Source organism: Cebidichthys violaceus, unplaced genomic scaffold (assembly GCF_023349555.1).
Source record: "Cebidichthys violaceus isolate CVI_PGR_0920_01 unplaced genomic scaffold, fCebVio1.0.p SCAF_691, whole genome shotgun sequence".
Lineage (NCBI taxonomy): Eukaryota > Metazoa > Chordata > Actinopteri > Perciformes > Stichaeidae > Cebidichthys > Cebidichthys violaceus.
In genome coordinates, this window is record NW_027176918.1 from 1 (window position 1) to 17,997 (window position 17,997).

The following is a 17,997-nucleotide window of genomic DNA, read 5'->3' on the forward strand; positions in this document are numbered from 1 at the left end:
GTACTAATACACACACCTTGTAGTAATACACACACCTAGTACTAATACACACACCTTGTAGTAATACACACACCTAGTACTAATACACACACCTTGTCCTAATACACACACCTAGTACTAATACACACACCTAGTACTAATACACACACCTTGTACTAATACACACACCTAGTACTAATACACACACCTAGTACTAATACACACACCTAGTACTAACACACACACCTAGTACTAATACTCACACCTAGTACTAATACACACACCTAGTACTAATACACACACCTTGTACTAATACACACACCTAGTACTAATACACACACCTAGTACTAATACACACACCTTGTACTAATACACACACCTAGTACTAACACACACACCTAGTACTAATACTCACACCTTGTAGTAATACACACACCTAGTACTAATACACACACCTAGTACTAATACACACACCTTGTACTAATACACACACCTTGTACTAATACACACACCTAGTACTAATACACACACCTAGTACTAATACACACACCTTGTACTAACACACACACCTAGTACTAATACACACACCTTGTACTAATACACACACCTTGTCCTAATACACACACCTTGTACTAATACACACACCTTGTACTAATACACACACCTTGTAGTAATACACACACCTAGTACTAATACACACACCTTGTAGTAATACACACACCTAGTACTAATACACACACCTTGTACTAATACACACACCTTGTCCTAATACACACACCTAGTACTAATACACACACCTAGTACTAATACACACACCTTGTACTAATACACACACCTAGTACTAATACACACACCTTGTACTAATACACACACCTTGTACTAATACACACACCTAGTACTAATACACACACCTTGTCCTAATACACACACCTTGTACTAATACACACACCTTGTACTAATACACACACCTTGTAGTAATACACACACCTAGTACTAATACACACACCTTGTAGTAATACACACACCTAGTACTAATACACACACCTTGTACTAATACACACACCCTGTTCTAATACACACACCTTGTACTAATACACACACCTTGTACTAATACACACACCTTGTAGTAATACACACACCTAGTACTAATACACACACCTTGTAGTAATACACACACCTAGTACTAATACACACACCTTGTAGTAATACACACACCTAGTACTAATACACACACCTTGTACTAATACACACACCCTGTTCTAATACACACACCTTGTACTAATACACACACCTTGTACTAATACACACACCTTGTAGTAATACACACACCTAGTACTAATACACACACCTTGTAGTAATACACACACCTAGTACTAATACACACACCTTGTACTAATACACACACCTTGTCCTAATACACACACCTAGTACTAATACACACACCTAGTACTAATACACACACCTTGTACTAATACACACACCTAGTACTAATACACACACCTTGTACTAATACACACACCTTGTAGTAATACACACACCTAGTACTAATACACACACCTTGTCCTAATACACACACCTTGTACTAATACACACACCTTGTAGTAATACACACACCTAGTACTAATACACACACCTTGTAGTAATACACACACCTAGTACTAATACACACCTAGTACTAATACACACACCTTGAACTAATACACACACCTTGTACTAATACACACACCTAGTACTAATACACACACCTTGTACTAATACACACACCTAGTACTAATACACACACCTTGTACTAATACACACACCTTGTACTAATACACACACCTTGTAGTAATACACACACCTAGTACTAATACACACACCTTGTAGTAATACACACACCTAGTACTAATACACACACCTTGTACTAATACACACACCTTGTCCTAATACACACACCTAGTACTAATACACACACCTAGTACTAATACACACACCTTGTACTAATACACACACCTAGTACTAATACACACACCTTGTACTAATACACACACCTTGTACTAATACACACACCTTGTACTAATACACACACTTAGTACTAATACACACACCTTGTACTAATACACACACCTAGTACTAATACACACACCTTGTACTAATACACACACCTTGTAGTAATACACACACCTAGTACTAATACACACACCTTGTACTAATACACACACCTTGTACTAATACACACACCTAGTACTAATACACACACCTTGTACTAATACACACACCTTGTCCTAATACACACACCTAGTACTAATACACACACCTAGTACTAATACACACACCTTGTAGTAATACACACACCTAGTACTAATACACACACCTTGTACTAATACACACACTTAGTACTAATACACACACCTTGTACTAATACACACACCTAGTACTAATACACACACCTTGTACTAATACACACACCTTGTACTAATACACACACCTAGTACTAATACACACACCTTGTACTAATACACACACCTTGTACTAATACACACACCTAGTACTAATACTCACACCTAGTACTAATACACACACCTTGTACTAATACACACACCTAGTACTAATACACACACCTTGTACTAATACACACACCTTGTACTAATACACACACTTAGTACTAATACACACACCTTGTACTAATACACACACCTAGTACTAATACACACACCTTGTACTAATACACACACTTAGTACTAATACACACACCTTGTACTAATACACACACCTAGTACTAATACACACACCTAGTACTAATACACACACCTTGTACTAATACACACACCTAGTACTAATACACACACTTAGTACTAATACACACACCTTGTACTAATACACACACCTTGTACTAATACACACACCTAGTACTAATACACACACCTAGTACTAATACACACACCTTGTACTAATACACACACCTAGTACTAATACACACACCTAGTACTAATACACACATCTTGTACTAATACACACACCTAGTACTAATACCCTCAGTCCAGAGGGGCTCTGAGCACCTGCTCCATACTCCGGTCTAACATAAAGCTAACGTTATGCTAAGAAAAAGCTAACATTATGCGAACATTATGCTAACTGAAAGCTGACGTCATGCTCACATAAAGCGAACTGAAAGCTAACATTATGCTAACATAAAGCTAACGTTATGCTAGCAACATTCAAAGTCAGTAACAAAAAGTATCAGGAATTAATGGACACCCTGCAGCCAATCAGAATCCAGTATTCACCCAGACCATGAAATAAAGGACATTATTTATAATAACATTATTTATAATAGGAACACGTTGAAGTGCCGTCCTTCATAAGTGGGCGTCGCCATGTTTCATCCGATAGTGAGTTTGTAGAAACGTATCGTTAAGTTGTTGTTTGCAGCGTTAGAAGTTGAACCTGAGAAATACACAAACACTACACAAACGTGTCCTCATCTGATCACAGAGCGAAACACTCGCAGCAGGTTACATCACGACGAGAAAGAAAATCTCTTAAAACCTAAAGAACCTCCGATCCGGTTTGTACAGAGTCCGGGATCTCCTGAGGTCCAGGTCTTTGTGTTTCTGTGCTGCACTCAGCAGAAATAAACGCGACGACGTCAGCGTTCCTCTGCAGGTTAAACCGATCCGGATCAGCTCTGACCCCCCGCCTCTAGCGGCTCACAGCCTCAGGAGGCCTCAGCAGGGTCAGTGTGTACAGGCTCACGTGAAGAGGACCTGGTCCACTTCTGTGGACTACACAGAGACCTCTGTGAACCACATCAACACACGGAGGATTAGGAACGTTAGCTTAATCTGGTTATTGAGAGCAAACTTTAAAAAACTATAAAACCTTTATTTACATAATTACTTACATACATTAACATTATTACTGATGTGGCATGAGATACAAATATTCAAGTGAAGTACAAGTACATACACAGTACAGTAAAAGGAATAAAAGTACAAATTTACTTTCCAACACTTATTGTAATCACTCAGAGTGAATCTTCTCTCTCGTTATGCATCATGTGCTTTACTTCCTGTCTGCTGACATCACGTCCTGTCTGCTGACATCACGTCCTGTCTTTTGACATCACGTCCTGTCCCTGACATCACGTCCTGTCTCCTAACATCACGTCCTGTCTTTTGACATCACGTCCTGTCTTTTGACATCACGTCCTGTCTGCTGACATCACGTCCTGTCTTTTGACATCACGTCCTGTCCCTGACATCACGTCCTGTCCCTGACATCACGTCCTGTCTCCTAACATCACGTCCTGTCTTTTGACATCACGTCCTGTCTGCTGACATCACGTCCTGTCTTTTGACATCACGTCCTGTCTTTTGACATCACGTCCTGTCCCTGACATCACGTCCTGTCCCTGACATCACGTCCTGTCTCCTAACATCACGTCCTGTCTTTTGACATCACGTCCTGTCTCCTGACATCACGTCCTGTCCCTGACATCACGTCCTGTCTCCTAACATCACGTCCTGTCCCTGACATCACGTCCTGTCTTTTGACATCACGTCCTGTCTTTTGACATCACGTCCTGTCTCCTGACATCACGTCCTGTCCCTGACATCACGTCCTGTCTCCTAACATCACATCCTGTCCCTGACATCACTTCCTGTCTCCTAACATCACGTCCTGTCCCTGACATCACGTCCTGTCTGCTGACGTCATCAGAAGACGTCACCTGTTCGATGCTCATGATATCTGACTCTTCCTGTGTCTCCTCCTGCAGCGGCCTCATCGCCTTCAACTCCACGCTGAGCTTTGAGCTGCAGCCTCAGGAGGACCTGCACCCCCACCAGCAGGGGAGGGGGGGGGAGGAGGAGGGTGACGGGAGTGGAGGGAGCGGAGGAGGAGGAGGAGGAGGTGAAGAAGAAGGAGGAGTTCACCTGCTGTTCTCCACCACCCCTCTGGAGGGCGACGGTGCCGGAGGTTGTGGAGTCTCACACACCGCTGTACCTCCGCTCCACAGCGCCACACACACACACACACACCGGGTGAGACAGACCACGAACCTGTCTGTCTCTATACCTGTCTGTCTGTCTGTCTGTCTCTATACCTGTCTGTCTGTCTGTCTCTATACCTGTCTGCCTGTCTGTCTGTTCTACAGTGATGATTAAAACGTCCAATCACAGAGCTCTGAAGTCAAGGATCACACTTTAAACTGACTTTTAGATTCTGGATCAGTTTTTGGATAGTAGTGTCATAGTTAGTACTCTGAGTAGTACTCTGGGTAGTATCAGCAGTACCTGTATGAGATATTTTATATGTATTTGTTCTGTGTGCAGAGGAGGAGAGACATCCTGTCTGAGACCAAATACATCGAGCTGGTGCTGGTGGTCGATCACCAGGAGGTCAGTGATCATCTGTAATAAAGAGCTGAATATTATTACTATATATATATATATATATATATATATATATATATATAAAATACAGAAGTTTATTTCTGTGTTTTCCCAGTTCCTGAACTACCAGAAGAACAATAAGACGATCATCTACCGCATGCTGGACGTGGCCAATCAGGTGGACTGGGTGAGAGCCTCCACGTCACCGTAAAGCCGTCTTTGTTAAATGTGCAGAAGAAGAAGAACTCGAGCCGTGTTTGTTGTTGTTTCTCTCCAGTTCTACCGTCCTCTGAACGTCCGCGTGGCGCTGACCGGTCTGGAGATCTGGAGCGACCGAGACAAGATCCTGGTGGAGAAGAGTCCCACCGACACCCTCAACCACTTCCTGGACTGGAGGACCAGAGAGCTGCTGCCGCGCCTCCGCCACGACAATGCCCAGCTCGTCATGTAGGTTAACAAAATAAAAGCTTCCGGTTCTGATCCGGTCCGGGTATGTGACGGGTCTTGACTTTGTGTTTCTCAGGGGCGGCTCGTTCGACGGCACCACGGTGGGGATGGCCTCTCAGTCGTCCATGTGCTCCAGAGACCGGTCCGGTGGAGTCAACGTGGTGAGTCAGCACCTTTTACTTTGAAGTTTAGAAACAGGAAACAGTGTGTTTAGATGTTGTGGATTTAACCCAAAACCCAGAACCACAATACCTAACCCGGGTCAGAACCAGAATAACTGTCTGACTGAACACCTGTCTGTCTCTCTGAACACCTGTCTGTCTCTCTGAACACTTGTCTGTCTCTCTGAACACCTGTCTGTCTCTCTGAACACTTGTCTGTCTCTCTGAACACCTGTCTGTCTCTCTGAACACTTGTCCATCCGACCACCTGTCTGTCTCTCTGAACACCCGTCGCTCTGACCACCTGTCTGTCTCTCTGAACATCTGTCTCTGAACACCTGTCTGTCTCTCTGAACACCTGTCTGTCTCTCAGGACCACCTGGTTAGTGTTCTGGGCGTGGCCTCCACTGTTGCTCATGAGCTCGGTCACAACTTGGGGATGAGTCACGACACCGCCGAGCGACGCTGCTCCTGTCAGAACGAACGGCGGCTCGGAGGATGTATCATGGAGCCGTCTACCGGGTCAGTACCAGAATATCTAACCCGGGTCAGTACCAGAATATATAACCTGGGTCAGTACCAGATTATCTAACCCGGGTCAGTACCAGAATATCTAACTCGGGTCAGTACCAGATTATCTAACCCGGGTCAGTACCAGAATATATAACCTGGGTCAGTACCAGATTATCTAACCCGGGTCAGTACCAGATTATCTAACCCGAGTCAGTACCAGAATATATAACCCGGGTCAGTACCAGATTATCAAACCCGGTTCAGTACCAGATTATCTAACCCGTGTCAGTACCAGATTATATTAACCGGGTCAGTACCAGAATATCTAACCCGGGTCAGTACCAGATTATCTAACCCGAGTCAGTACCAGAATATATAACCCGGGTCAGTACCAGATTATCTAACCCGGGTCAGTACCAGATTATATTAACCGGGTCAGTACCAGAATATCTAACCCGGGTCAGTACCAGATTATATTAACCGGGTCAGTACCAGAATATCTAACCCGGGTCAGTACCAGAATATCTAACCCGGGTCAGTTCCAGATTATCAAACCCGGTTCAGTACCAGATTATATTAACCGGGTCAGTACCAGAATATCTAACCCGGTTCAGTACCAGAATATCTAACCCGTGTCAGTACCAGATTATATTAACCGGGTCAGTACCAGAATATCTAACCCGGGTCAGTACCAGAATATCTAACCCGGGTCAGAACCAGAATATCTAACCCGGGTCTATGCTCGCTCCCTGTGGCCTCCAGCTTCATGCCGGGGCAGCAGTTCAGCAGCTGCAGCGCTGCAGACCTGTCTGTCAGCCTGCTGCATGGAGGAGGGATGTGTCTGTTCAACATCCCGACACCAGACCGTCTTCTGGGAGGACCTCGCTGTGGGAACCTGTATGTGGAGACGGGGGAGGAGTGTGACTGTGGGCTGGTGGAGGTGAGCCGTCTGTCTGTCTGACTCTGTGTCTGTCTGTCTGTCTGTCTGTTAGTTTTCTACAGTGATGATTGAAACGGTCCAATCAGGACGCAGGTCCACTCTTGTGTCTTAGTGATGTTCTTCCTGTTGATGTGTTGCTGTGCTCTGATTGGTCAGGAGTGTGAGGACCCCTGCTGCAACGCCTCCACCTGTCGGCTGGTTTCTGGAGCTCAGTGTTCATCTGACGGCATCTGCTGTCACGACTGCAAGGTCCGACTGACACACACACACACACACACACACACACACACACACACACACACACACACACTTACACACACGTGTGTATTGGTCTAAGCTCCTCCTCCCTCCTCAGCTGCAGGCTGCAGGTTCGGTGTGTCGTGATCCTCTTGGAGAGTGCGACCTCCCAGAGTTCTGCACAGGCTCCTCCCCTTACTGCCCCCCCAACGTCTTCCTGCAGAACGGGGAGCCCTGTGAGGACGACGCCTCCTACTGCTACGAAGGAGTCTGTGCCAGCATGCACACCCAGTGCCAGATGCTGTGGGGACCCAGTAAGACTAAAACCAGTTTATACTGGTTCAACTACAGCTAAACCACTTTATACTGGTTCAACTACAGCTAAAACCAGTTTATACTGGTTCAACTTCAGCTAAACCAGTTTATACTGGTTCAACTACAGCTAATCTAGTTAATACTGAACCAGTATATACTTTGGTAAATACCATACTGACCTGTCTGTCTGTCTCTCTCTCTCTCTCTCTCTCTCTCTCTCTCTCTCTCTCTCTCTCTCTCTCTCTCTCTGTCTCTCTGTCTCTCTCTGTCTGTCCTCAGATGCCACCAGCGCTCCACCTGTCTGTTTCTCATCAGTCAACAAACAAGGAAACAAATTTGGGAACTGTGGTCAGCTGACCAACGGCTCCTACATCCCCTGTGGAAAGTCGTGAGTACACACAGTACACAGAGAGTACACACAGTACATAGAGTACACACATTACACACACAGTTATTGTGTCCGTGTCTTCATGCCGACACATCCTGTGACGCCTCTAAGTATAAGCCCCGCCCAGCCTCCGCTGACACCACTTCCTGTCTGTTTTTCAGTGACGTCCACTGCGGCCGCATCCAGTGTCAGGGAGGGAGGGAACGCCCCCTGCTGGGCACCAACGCAGAGATCCTCACCACCACGGTCCGCTTCAACCACAGCGACCTGGTCTGCAGAGGAACCTTCTTCCACCTGGGAGACGACGTGTCGGACCCCGCCACCGTGGCCCAGGGCACCGCCTGCAGCCTCGGAAAGGTCAGACGGCTTTATCTGTAAAATCTGATGTACAAAGGAGAATATATGAAAGAATATGAATCATCTTTGATCATCTAGATCCTGTAAAGATTCTATTTTAATAGAACTTTCTCAAATTTGTTAAATGTTTGAAAGTGATTTTGTGTTTTTAGGCGTGTTTGAACCAGAAGTGTCAGGACGAGTCAGTGTTCGAGGTGGATGAATGTCGCAGGAAGTGCAACGGTCACGGGGTGAGTGGAGTATCAGATCATAAGAGTCACTTCTACTCATATCACATTATTATTATATACCGAGTGAAGCCAACGCTTCATGTGTTAAAGCTGCATTCTCTCTAGTGTCCACCAGGGGGCGACTCCTCTGGTTGTATAGAAGTCTATGAGAAAATGACTACTCTTCTAGAGAAATGCATTATGGGTCCTGTAGTCTTCAGCGTGTGTGTGTGTGTGTGTGTGTGTGTGTGTGTGTGTGTGTGTGTGTGTGTTCCAGGTGTGTAACAGCAACAAGAACTGTCACTGTGCGGTGGGCTGGGCTCCACCTGACTGCAGGTACTCGGGTCACGGGGGCAGCGTGGACAGCGGACCGGCCCGAGCCGCTGGAGGTACGTCACCGACCGACCGACCGAGCCGCGTTCTGCTGCGAGTCCGCCTCACGCTGTGCTCTCTGTTCAGAGTCCGACCCGGTCCGAGTGGCTCTGCTCGTCATCTTCCTCTTCGTCCTGCCCGTGGTGCTCCTCTTCCTCGCCCTGCGCTTCCCTCGCTTCCGCCGGAGGTTCCTGTGTTTAGGACCCGACAGCCCGCTTCATAAAGCTCGACAGCACAACCGGTAACGCTGAGTGTGTGTGTGTGTGTGTGTGTGTGTGTGTGTGTGTGTGTGTGTGTGTGTGTGTTATTTCATCATGTTGAGTTTTAGATGAAAATATGTTTTCTAAAATAGTTTCAACATTAATCTGTTCATTCATAAAGAGTCATAAAACATTAATACATGATTTATAACACGTATAGTTTTTATTTAGAAAAATCTAACTATATTTTGTTAAAGTTATGACTTTTTATTGAAACATTTTGACACTTTTCCTGCAATTTTGTTTTCATAAAATAATAATTATAATAATTATTATAATTATTATTTTTGCACCTTTTTATATGGTTGTTGACAAATACTTAAACAAAGCTGAATATGTGTTTTTAACAGTTTAAATATTTACCCTTAAACACTGGTTTGAGTCTGGTTTGTCTTCTTACCCATGATGCAGTGTGACTCACTTGGAGATGTTGGGTCTGGAGTTAGACCCCCTCCACGTCTCCAGGTACTACAGGTCCTTCTGGTCCTGCTGGGACCTGCTGGGTCCTGATCTGTAGTCTGTCCCCGTAGAGTCAGAGAGGTGAAGCTTTTACTGTCCGACAGATTCAAAGGTACAATATTTAATTTTCTGCCAAAGCACGCGGTTTGTTGACGTGTTGTAGCAGCAGAGGATCATGGGAGTTGTTGTCTTCGTGGTCCAGGAGGTTTTACCCACAGAGGTCTCCTCCTCTGATTGAAGCAGCTTCACGTTTAACATCTCAGCACGTCCTGGAGGAGCTGAGAGACGAGCTAATGATGCTAACGTTAGCTCTACATACATGTTATACCTGGTTTAAATCTTCACCTCGCTGACGATCCCCTCAGACCTGATCACACCTGCAGAGGAAATCCACCTCAGACCTTAAAGCTGCACGGATCCAGATCCCTCCAGCCAGTCTCACTCAGTCAGCCTCGTCACAAACCAGAAATCAAGCTAATCATCTGCATCGTGAGACAGCTGTGTGGTGAAACGTCAGCCGGGTCAGAGAGGATTCTGGGTAATGAAGTCCTCAAAGCTTAAAGGGTCTCTACAGGACCTTCAGAGTGTTAATACAGTCATACATACATGAACACAGTTGTTAGTTATGTAAAGATGAGCGGAGTGATGTCTACCTGAGAATAGAGTCTCAGCTGTCGCCATGTTGAGAGCCATGTGGAGACAACAGAAGAGAGAGACCACGGAGCTGCAGCTTTAAGTCTGAAGTTCAGTTTGTGTTTCTAATTGGAGGACACATCTCTACATGTGAGAGAGACCTGATAGTTCCCACTGCAGAGCGGGCCCTGAACTCGTGGTGTTGTCATGTGACATGTGGTGTGATAACTGGAGATGTGTGACGTGTTCGTCATCGTTTGATGTTTTTAGATCTGCTGTGGTCACTGGATCATTAAAATCACATGAGTATACTGACATGTGTTACCTTTTTTTAAACTGCAAATTACGTCAACGTCTGTTTTATCTACGAAGATGAAGATTTTACTCCGTTCATCAAAAGTTTACACTTTTATTTGCAATATTACTAATTAGCTAATGTTAGCTAATGCTAGTTAACGTTAGCGATTATCTGTTGGCAGCCGGTGAGCAGCACAGTCCTGCTTGGATAAATAACGGAGCTAACCGCTAACGTTAACGTTGCATGGCGTTACATTATGATGCGTTCAAGCTCTATTCAGTAAAAAAATACTACAGTGCGAAGAAATTATGATGCGTTCAAATGCAATCTTGTAAAATGTAGTTTTTGATGAGAAACTTGAATCAAGGCAGTTTTTGTTAAGATAAAACGGATAAAGAGAGAAATCAATGACCTCTTTAACTTGTTTTAGTTTTTAAAGATCTGCTTTCTGAACAATATCGTCTAGCGGTGTAAACAACACCACCACTCTCAGCTCCCGGCAGCACGGCTAACTGAGCTAACTAGCTACAGTTAGCGGTTAGCGTTACTTTAGCAGCAAGTAATCAAAACCTTCTGAGCGTTAATGACTGTTTCTAGTACGAGTCTCTGTAGCATCACCATGATGTTGAAGCTGATATTTTAAGATAAAATAGTTCCATAATGTCGCTTTAAAACATCGCAGAATAACACAAACTATCACATTAGAGAAATGTGAGTTCTCACATGTCTGAGCGTCCTTGAATGCATCACTATAGAACGATGTGTGACGATGAAACCGATGATGTGTTTCTTTGGTCAGGACGCCGGTGATGGAGCGAGTGGACGGCCGTAACGGAGAGCAGGTCCGACCTCTGAGGTACCACCTGAACCCCCCGACCGACATCCCGCTGACTCCGCCCACTAAAGAGGTAACCTCACAGAGTCAGGAAATCATTTAGGTCATTTAAAAGTAGTTAGTTACATTAAAAAGAGCTTTGAGTTGGTATGAACTATGAAGAGCAGGCGTATTTTAATTAGTGGGGTTCAAATATGGATCCAGAAGATTATTTTTAAGAGGTACAGAGATACAGAGATGGTTTAAGTTACATCAGATTAACATATTTAGGTTGAACTGAAGAGCACTGGTGTGTTTGTTTACTAGTTTAAATGATGAATGTTGAGTTAATAGTTTGAATTATGGAGATGAGGTACGACCATTTAAGTTCTTCTTGTTCCTTATGGGACATAAATATTTAATATTATTTCATCATTGATTTATGTTGTTTGCTCTTCATTTTATTGGTTATTCTTGTTTAGTTTTTTTAACTTATTTGTTTCATGTTAATCTAGAAACGTAACGTCAGCCCCCCGAACGTTTGTCCTGAGCGTCACCTCTTCTACTAACATCTGAAGAAATTAATCACAAACAAACAGAAAACATACTTTCTGTATCTGGATTTTGCCCTTTTTCTGAAAAAGCATACTATTCCCTAATTAATATTCCACTAATAATCTTGTTTACATGCAGCCGCTCACGTTTATACGTCCTGTACATAACTTTTCCTGCTCGCTGAGTTCTTCAAGCTTTTCTTTTTACGACTCTGAACAAGAACAAACTCTGACGCCGTGAACAGGAAACACAGACGTACGTTCTAAATGTGCTGCTTTAAAAGTCCACAGACTGCTGCTAAAACCTGAAGAATATCAAGAAAAGGCTATATTCAGAATAAAACCTTTAATGATATATATTTATATATAAATATATAGTATATATTTATATATAAATATATAGTATATATTTATATATATATAAATATATATATGTTTTTAGTGTCTATTCCCTAAAAACAGATGTATTAGATCTTTTCGTTACATCTGGATTTAAACACTGAACAAACTGTTGAGTGAAGGTGAGGTCTGGATCAGAAACCTGGAAGTTGTGGTTCCAGACTCTCCTGCTGCAAACAGCATTTATTGTGACAGGAAGTGACATCACAGCTGCAGATGTTTTTTTTTCTTCCTTCCTGTGAGCTCACATTAACACATCTGCTTGTTTTGACCTTTGACCTTTTTCCTGCTATCAGCTGTCTCTCTGCTTCCTGTTTCTCTCTCCTATCAGGTTCATGACAGACCTGCTCCTCCCACTAAGCCACTCCCCCCTGACCCCGCCCTAAAACCCCCGCAGGTAACCTCCCCCGAAAGGCCTTAACGTCTGTGTCGATCGATCCGATCGATCAGTGTCTTGTTGTTGTCGTGTTGTTGTCGTGTTGTTGTCGTCTTGTTGTGTCGTGTTGTTGTCGTGTTGTTGTCGTCTTGTAGTTGTTGCCTTGTCGTTGTGTTGTCGTCTTGTTGTCGTTGTGTTGTCGTCTAGTTGTTGTGTTGTTGTCGTCTTGTTGTCTTGTTGTCGTGTTGTTGTCATCTTGTTGTGTCGTGTTGTTGTCGTCTTGTAGTTGTCGTCTTGTCGTTGTGTTGTCGTCTTGTTGTTGTCGTCGTCTTGTCGTCGTGTTGTTGTCGTCTAGTTGTTGTCTAGTTGTTGTCTTGTTGTCGTGTTGTCGTGTTGTTGTGTTGTTGTCGTCTTGTCGTTGTGTTGTCGTCTTGTTGTTGTCGTCTTGTCATGTTGTTGTCGTCTTGTCGTTGTGTTGTCGTCTTGTCATGTTGTCGTCGTCTTGTTGTTGTTGTGTTGTCGTCTTGTTGTTGTGTTGTCGTCTTGTTGTCTTGACGTCGTTGTGTTGTTGTCGTGTTGTTGTCGTGTTGTTGTTGTTGTCTTGTTGTCATCTTGACGTGTTGTTGTTGTCTTGTTGTCGTGTTGTTGTCGTCTTGACGTTGTTGTGTTGTTGTTGCGTTGTTGTCGTCTTGTTGTGTTGTTGTCGTCTTGACGTCGTTGTGTTGTCGTCTTGACGTCGTCGTTGTGTTGTTGTCGTCTTGACGTCGTTGTGTTGTTGTTGTCTTGTTGTTGTGTTGTTGTCGTCTTGACGTCGTCCTTGTGTTGTTGTCTTCTTGTCGTCTTGTCGTGTTGTTGTCGTCTTGACGTCGTTGTGTTGTTGTCGTGTTGTTGTCATGTTGTTGTTGTTGTTGTTCTGGTCCAGTTCTTCTTCTTCTGTTTGACTTGTTTTCATGGATCCAAACCTTTGGATCTGATCTGAAACAGAGTCGAGGAACACATTCACACAAAAGACTTTTTATAAATATAAAAACTAATATTGTTTGAACTCGTCCTTACATGAAAAATGACTAAATGTAGTTTAGTTTCACCTCCTCGAGTTTAACAGAGAGACGAGTTCCCCTGAATCAGTGTTTCACTGACCTCTGACCTCTCCGTACCGTCAGGATCAGAAGTGAACAAACAGGAAATGTGACTTTATGTTGTTCAGAGATCAAAAGAGTCTTTATGATACTCTCAGATTAAGTGTCTCTGACCTGCTGCTCTTCTTCTGCTCTTTTATTCCTGCTTCTCTTCTTCTATTCTTTTATTCCTGCTGCTCTTCTTCTGCTCTTTTATTCCTGCTTCTCTTCTTCTACTCTTTTATTCCTGCTGCTCTTCTTCTACTCTTTTATTCCTGCTTCTCTTCTTCTACTCTTGTATTCCTGCTGCTCTTCTTCTGCTTTTTTATTCCTGCTGCTCTTCTACTCTTTTATTCCTGCTGCTCTAACCCTCACACAGAGAGCTGCCCCCCCCACCAGACCTCTGCCCCCCGACCCCCCCGACCAGGTACAGTCTACCTGTCGTGTTTCTGTCTGTGTTCACACCCAGCTGTGTGTCAGGGTACTAACTAGTAACCAGTACAGAGTACTGGTTACTAGTACTAATAACTAGTATAAGTAACTAGTATAGACTGCTAACTAGTAACATTAAATAGTACAGAGTACTGCTAACTAGTAACTAACACTAGTAACTAGTACAGAGTACTGCTAACTAGTGATATTAAATAGTACAGGGTACTGCTAACTAGTACAGAGTACTGCTAACTAGTAACATTAAATAGTACAGAGTACTGCTAACTAATACAGAGTACTGCTAACTAGTAACATTAAATAGTACAGAGTACTGCTAACTAATAACTAACACTAGTAACTAGTACAGAGTACTGCTAACTAGTAACATTAAATAGTACAGAGTACTGCTAACTAGTAACTAACACTAGTAACTAGTACAGAGTACTGCTAACTAGTGATATTAAATAGTACAGAGTACTGTTAACTAGTAACTAGTACTAGTACAGAGACAGTTTGGACTCAAAGCACCAACCTGTCCTCTTACTTCCTGTTTGTCTCTCAGCTCTATGAGACGACAAGTAGAAGTATAAAGTAGCAGGAAATAGACTCAAGTAAAGTACAAGTACCTCCAAATATTACTCGAGTATTTCCATTTTCTACTGCTTTATACTTCTTTACGTCTCAGAGTAAATATTATATTCTTCGCTCTACATTTTCAGATTATTGATCAACTAATAAATGATGATGTCATATTAAAGATTAATATAAAGTCATTAAAGTGATGAACACATGAATACAACACATTCATATCATGTAAATCAGTCGTTCACAAGCACTGGGTCGGGACCCTCAGGTGGTCGCAGGAGATTTTCTTTGAATCTCTCGTCTTTCTTTTCTATCTGCAGTTCAGCTTTGAGCCTCATGAGGGAGCTGAATGTTCCTACTGAAACTAAAGACAGTGAATTTAACACGAAAGGTTTCTGTTTGCTTGAGGAAATGAAAAGACTCATTTATGAAACAAAGGAAACCTTCTAGATGCTTTAAGATCTTATATAATATATGGATACATAAATAATGGATTGATTTATAGAGGCCTGTTTATAATTCATGGGTTCGTGAGTACTTTTACTTTTGGTACTTTAAATATATTAACTTGAATAAAAGTTTTGAATGCAGTTGAGGTTTACTTGTAACAGAGTATTTGTACACTGTTGTATTAGTACTTTTAACTGTATAAAGATCTGAGTACTTCAGCATGATTCTTCTTCCTGTGTTTACTCTTTGGTCTGCATGCTGCACTAATGATGAACGCAGCACGTTGTTTCTGTTTTCCTCCTGACTTCCTCGTCTCATCTTCCTCTTCCTCCTCACTAACCCTCCAGCTGCTGGGGAGTCGACCGGCTCCGCCCAACAAGCCCCTCCCCCCCGACCCCCTCGCACCTGGACAGGTACACCACACCTGCTAGCTGCTAGCTGTTAGCACGTAGCTGTTAACACATAGCTCTCATGCACTCAGCATGTTGAAAAGGATGTGAATCGTTGGTCCTGATTGAGATGATTTCACTGGTTGAATCAGAGAACCAGGTGAGCTGTGATTGGTTGGTCACGTATTCTGAGATCTGACATCACGATACCCGACAGCTGTGGTGCGTTCAGTGACAAAAGTGAGCATCGGGCTTGCCATTTACAAGCAGAGTCATGTGACACTCTGTGCTCACAACACTGCTGCTGTTTTTATTCACTAATTCATTAATAACACTCGGCTCTACGTTGCTGTTTTCTGTCCGTACCATCAGTGAAAATCACTTCCTGTAGATGTTTCACAATAAAAGTTGGCCAGGAAAGCTTTTTCAGCTGCTAAAGGCTTTTAATTTGAAGTATAGTTGCAGGAAGTGTTGAGTTTTGATGATGGTACATTAAAAACAATGAATAAAAGTTTAAATAACTTATAATCAGAATAAATGAAGTCAATCATTGATCTGTGGAAGAAGAGGAACTCATAAACTTTGCTGCACTGAGCTTCCTGTTTATTTCCCATGATCCTCTCTTCAGGTTCCTGTTTCACTCAAACCTGTGGTGCCCATTAAGCCCCGCCTGCTGCCCCCCCCGACCCATCCCCTCATCCCCCCCCACCCCGGATACGCCGCCGCCACCAAACCACCACAACACAGAGCCGGAGGCAACAGGTACGACCGTCCCACCAATTACTAGTTAATAACTAGCTAATAACTAGTTAATAACTAGTAATAGTTACCACGAGACTCAGACCCTGAGGGGGGGCAAGTCCTAAAGTTGCGACGTTTTAGATTTATTTTCTAAATATTGTGACTTTATTGTCAGAATATTATAAGTTTTCATCTAAATAATAAAACATAAACATGTCATTGTCTCTCTGCAGACGACCTCCTCTTCCTCCCTCTCGACCCTCTGACCCTCTCAAAGTGGACTCGTCTCCTCTTTAGCTGACTCGTCTCCAGAGACATTTAATCTGAAGACGTTCACATAGAACATGAAGAAGATGAAGATGAAGAAGATGAAGATGACTTTATTACCCACTTTGCACTCAGTCGTCTGATTCTCTCTGTATATAGATGTTAACGTGCCTTGCTCAGCAGCACCGGGACACTCTGGACTTGACCTTTCGACCTCAGACCTCTGACCCACAGCTGCATGAAGTGTCTTGGTGTCATTAGTTCAGCGCCCCAACAGGGGTTCAGTGCCTTGCTCAAGGATCGAACCTGTGATAACAGTAAAAAGTAGCAGAGGGGTTCTCAAACTGTGGTCTGGGGCCCTCTGCAGGACCTACTGGACCCTCTATAGGACCCTCTACAGGACCCTCTATAGGAACCTCTGCTACAGGACCCTCTACTACAGGACCCTCTACTACAGGACCCTCTGTGGACCCTCTACAGGACTCTCTACAGGACCCTCTACTACAGGACCCTCTGTGGACCCTCTACAGGACTGTCTACAGGACCCTCTACAGGGCCCTTTACAGGACCTTCTGCTGGACCCTCTGCTGGACCCTCTGCTACAGAACCCTCTATAGGACCCTCTACTGGACCCTCTACTGGACCTACAGGACCCTCTGTGGACCCTCTACTGGACCTACTGGACCCTCCCTGAGGAGTGTCATGAGAAATATTTTTTCACTTTCAAACTTGATTTTTTAGAAAACCACAGAATGTAGAACTAATAAATAAAGGAGTAGATGACATCATCATGGAGTTCTAATCTTCTAATCTTCTTCTGATGAAGTCAACGTTTATTATTATTGAGTCATCATCAGATGGTTTAAAGAGTTCTTCACCAGAAGAGGACCGGTCTGAAGACTTGAGATCAAATGATGGTATAAAGGTTT

At 43.4% G+C, this 17,997-nt stretch overlaps 1 protein-coding gene across 1 annotated transcript; it reads left to right on the forward strand.

The window, feature by feature from the left end:
* The first annotated feature begins 2,941 nt into the window (after nucleotides 1–2,941).
* On the forward strand, nucleotides 2,942–17,990 carry LOC137890812 (disintegrin and metalloproteinase domain-containing protein 12-like). The gene is made up of 20 exons (XM_068735045.1): nucleotides 2,942–5,003; nucleotides 5,295–5,360; nucleotides 5,470–5,541; nucleotides 5,632–5,801; nucleotides 5,878–5,962; nucleotides 6,336–6,484; nucleotides 7,238–7,415; nucleotides 7,572–7,664; nucleotides 7,771–7,966; nucleotides 8,247–8,355; nucleotides 8,517–8,712; nucleotides 8,865–8,942; nucleotides 9,199–9,310; nucleotides 9,381–9,534; nucleotides 11,743–11,851; nucleotides 13,042–13,107; nucleotides 14,584–14,631; nucleotides 16,019–16,084; nucleotides 16,689–16,822; nucleotides 17,035–17,990. Exons 1-20 carry the CDS (start codon nucleotides 4,698–4,700, stop codon nucleotides 17,096–17,098), a joined length of 2,451 nt encoding a protein of 816 aa, XP_068591146.1. The 5' UTR covers nucleotides 2,942–4,697; the 3' UTR covers nucleotides 17,099–17,990.
* Nucleotides 17,991–17,997: the final 7 nt, after the last annotated feature.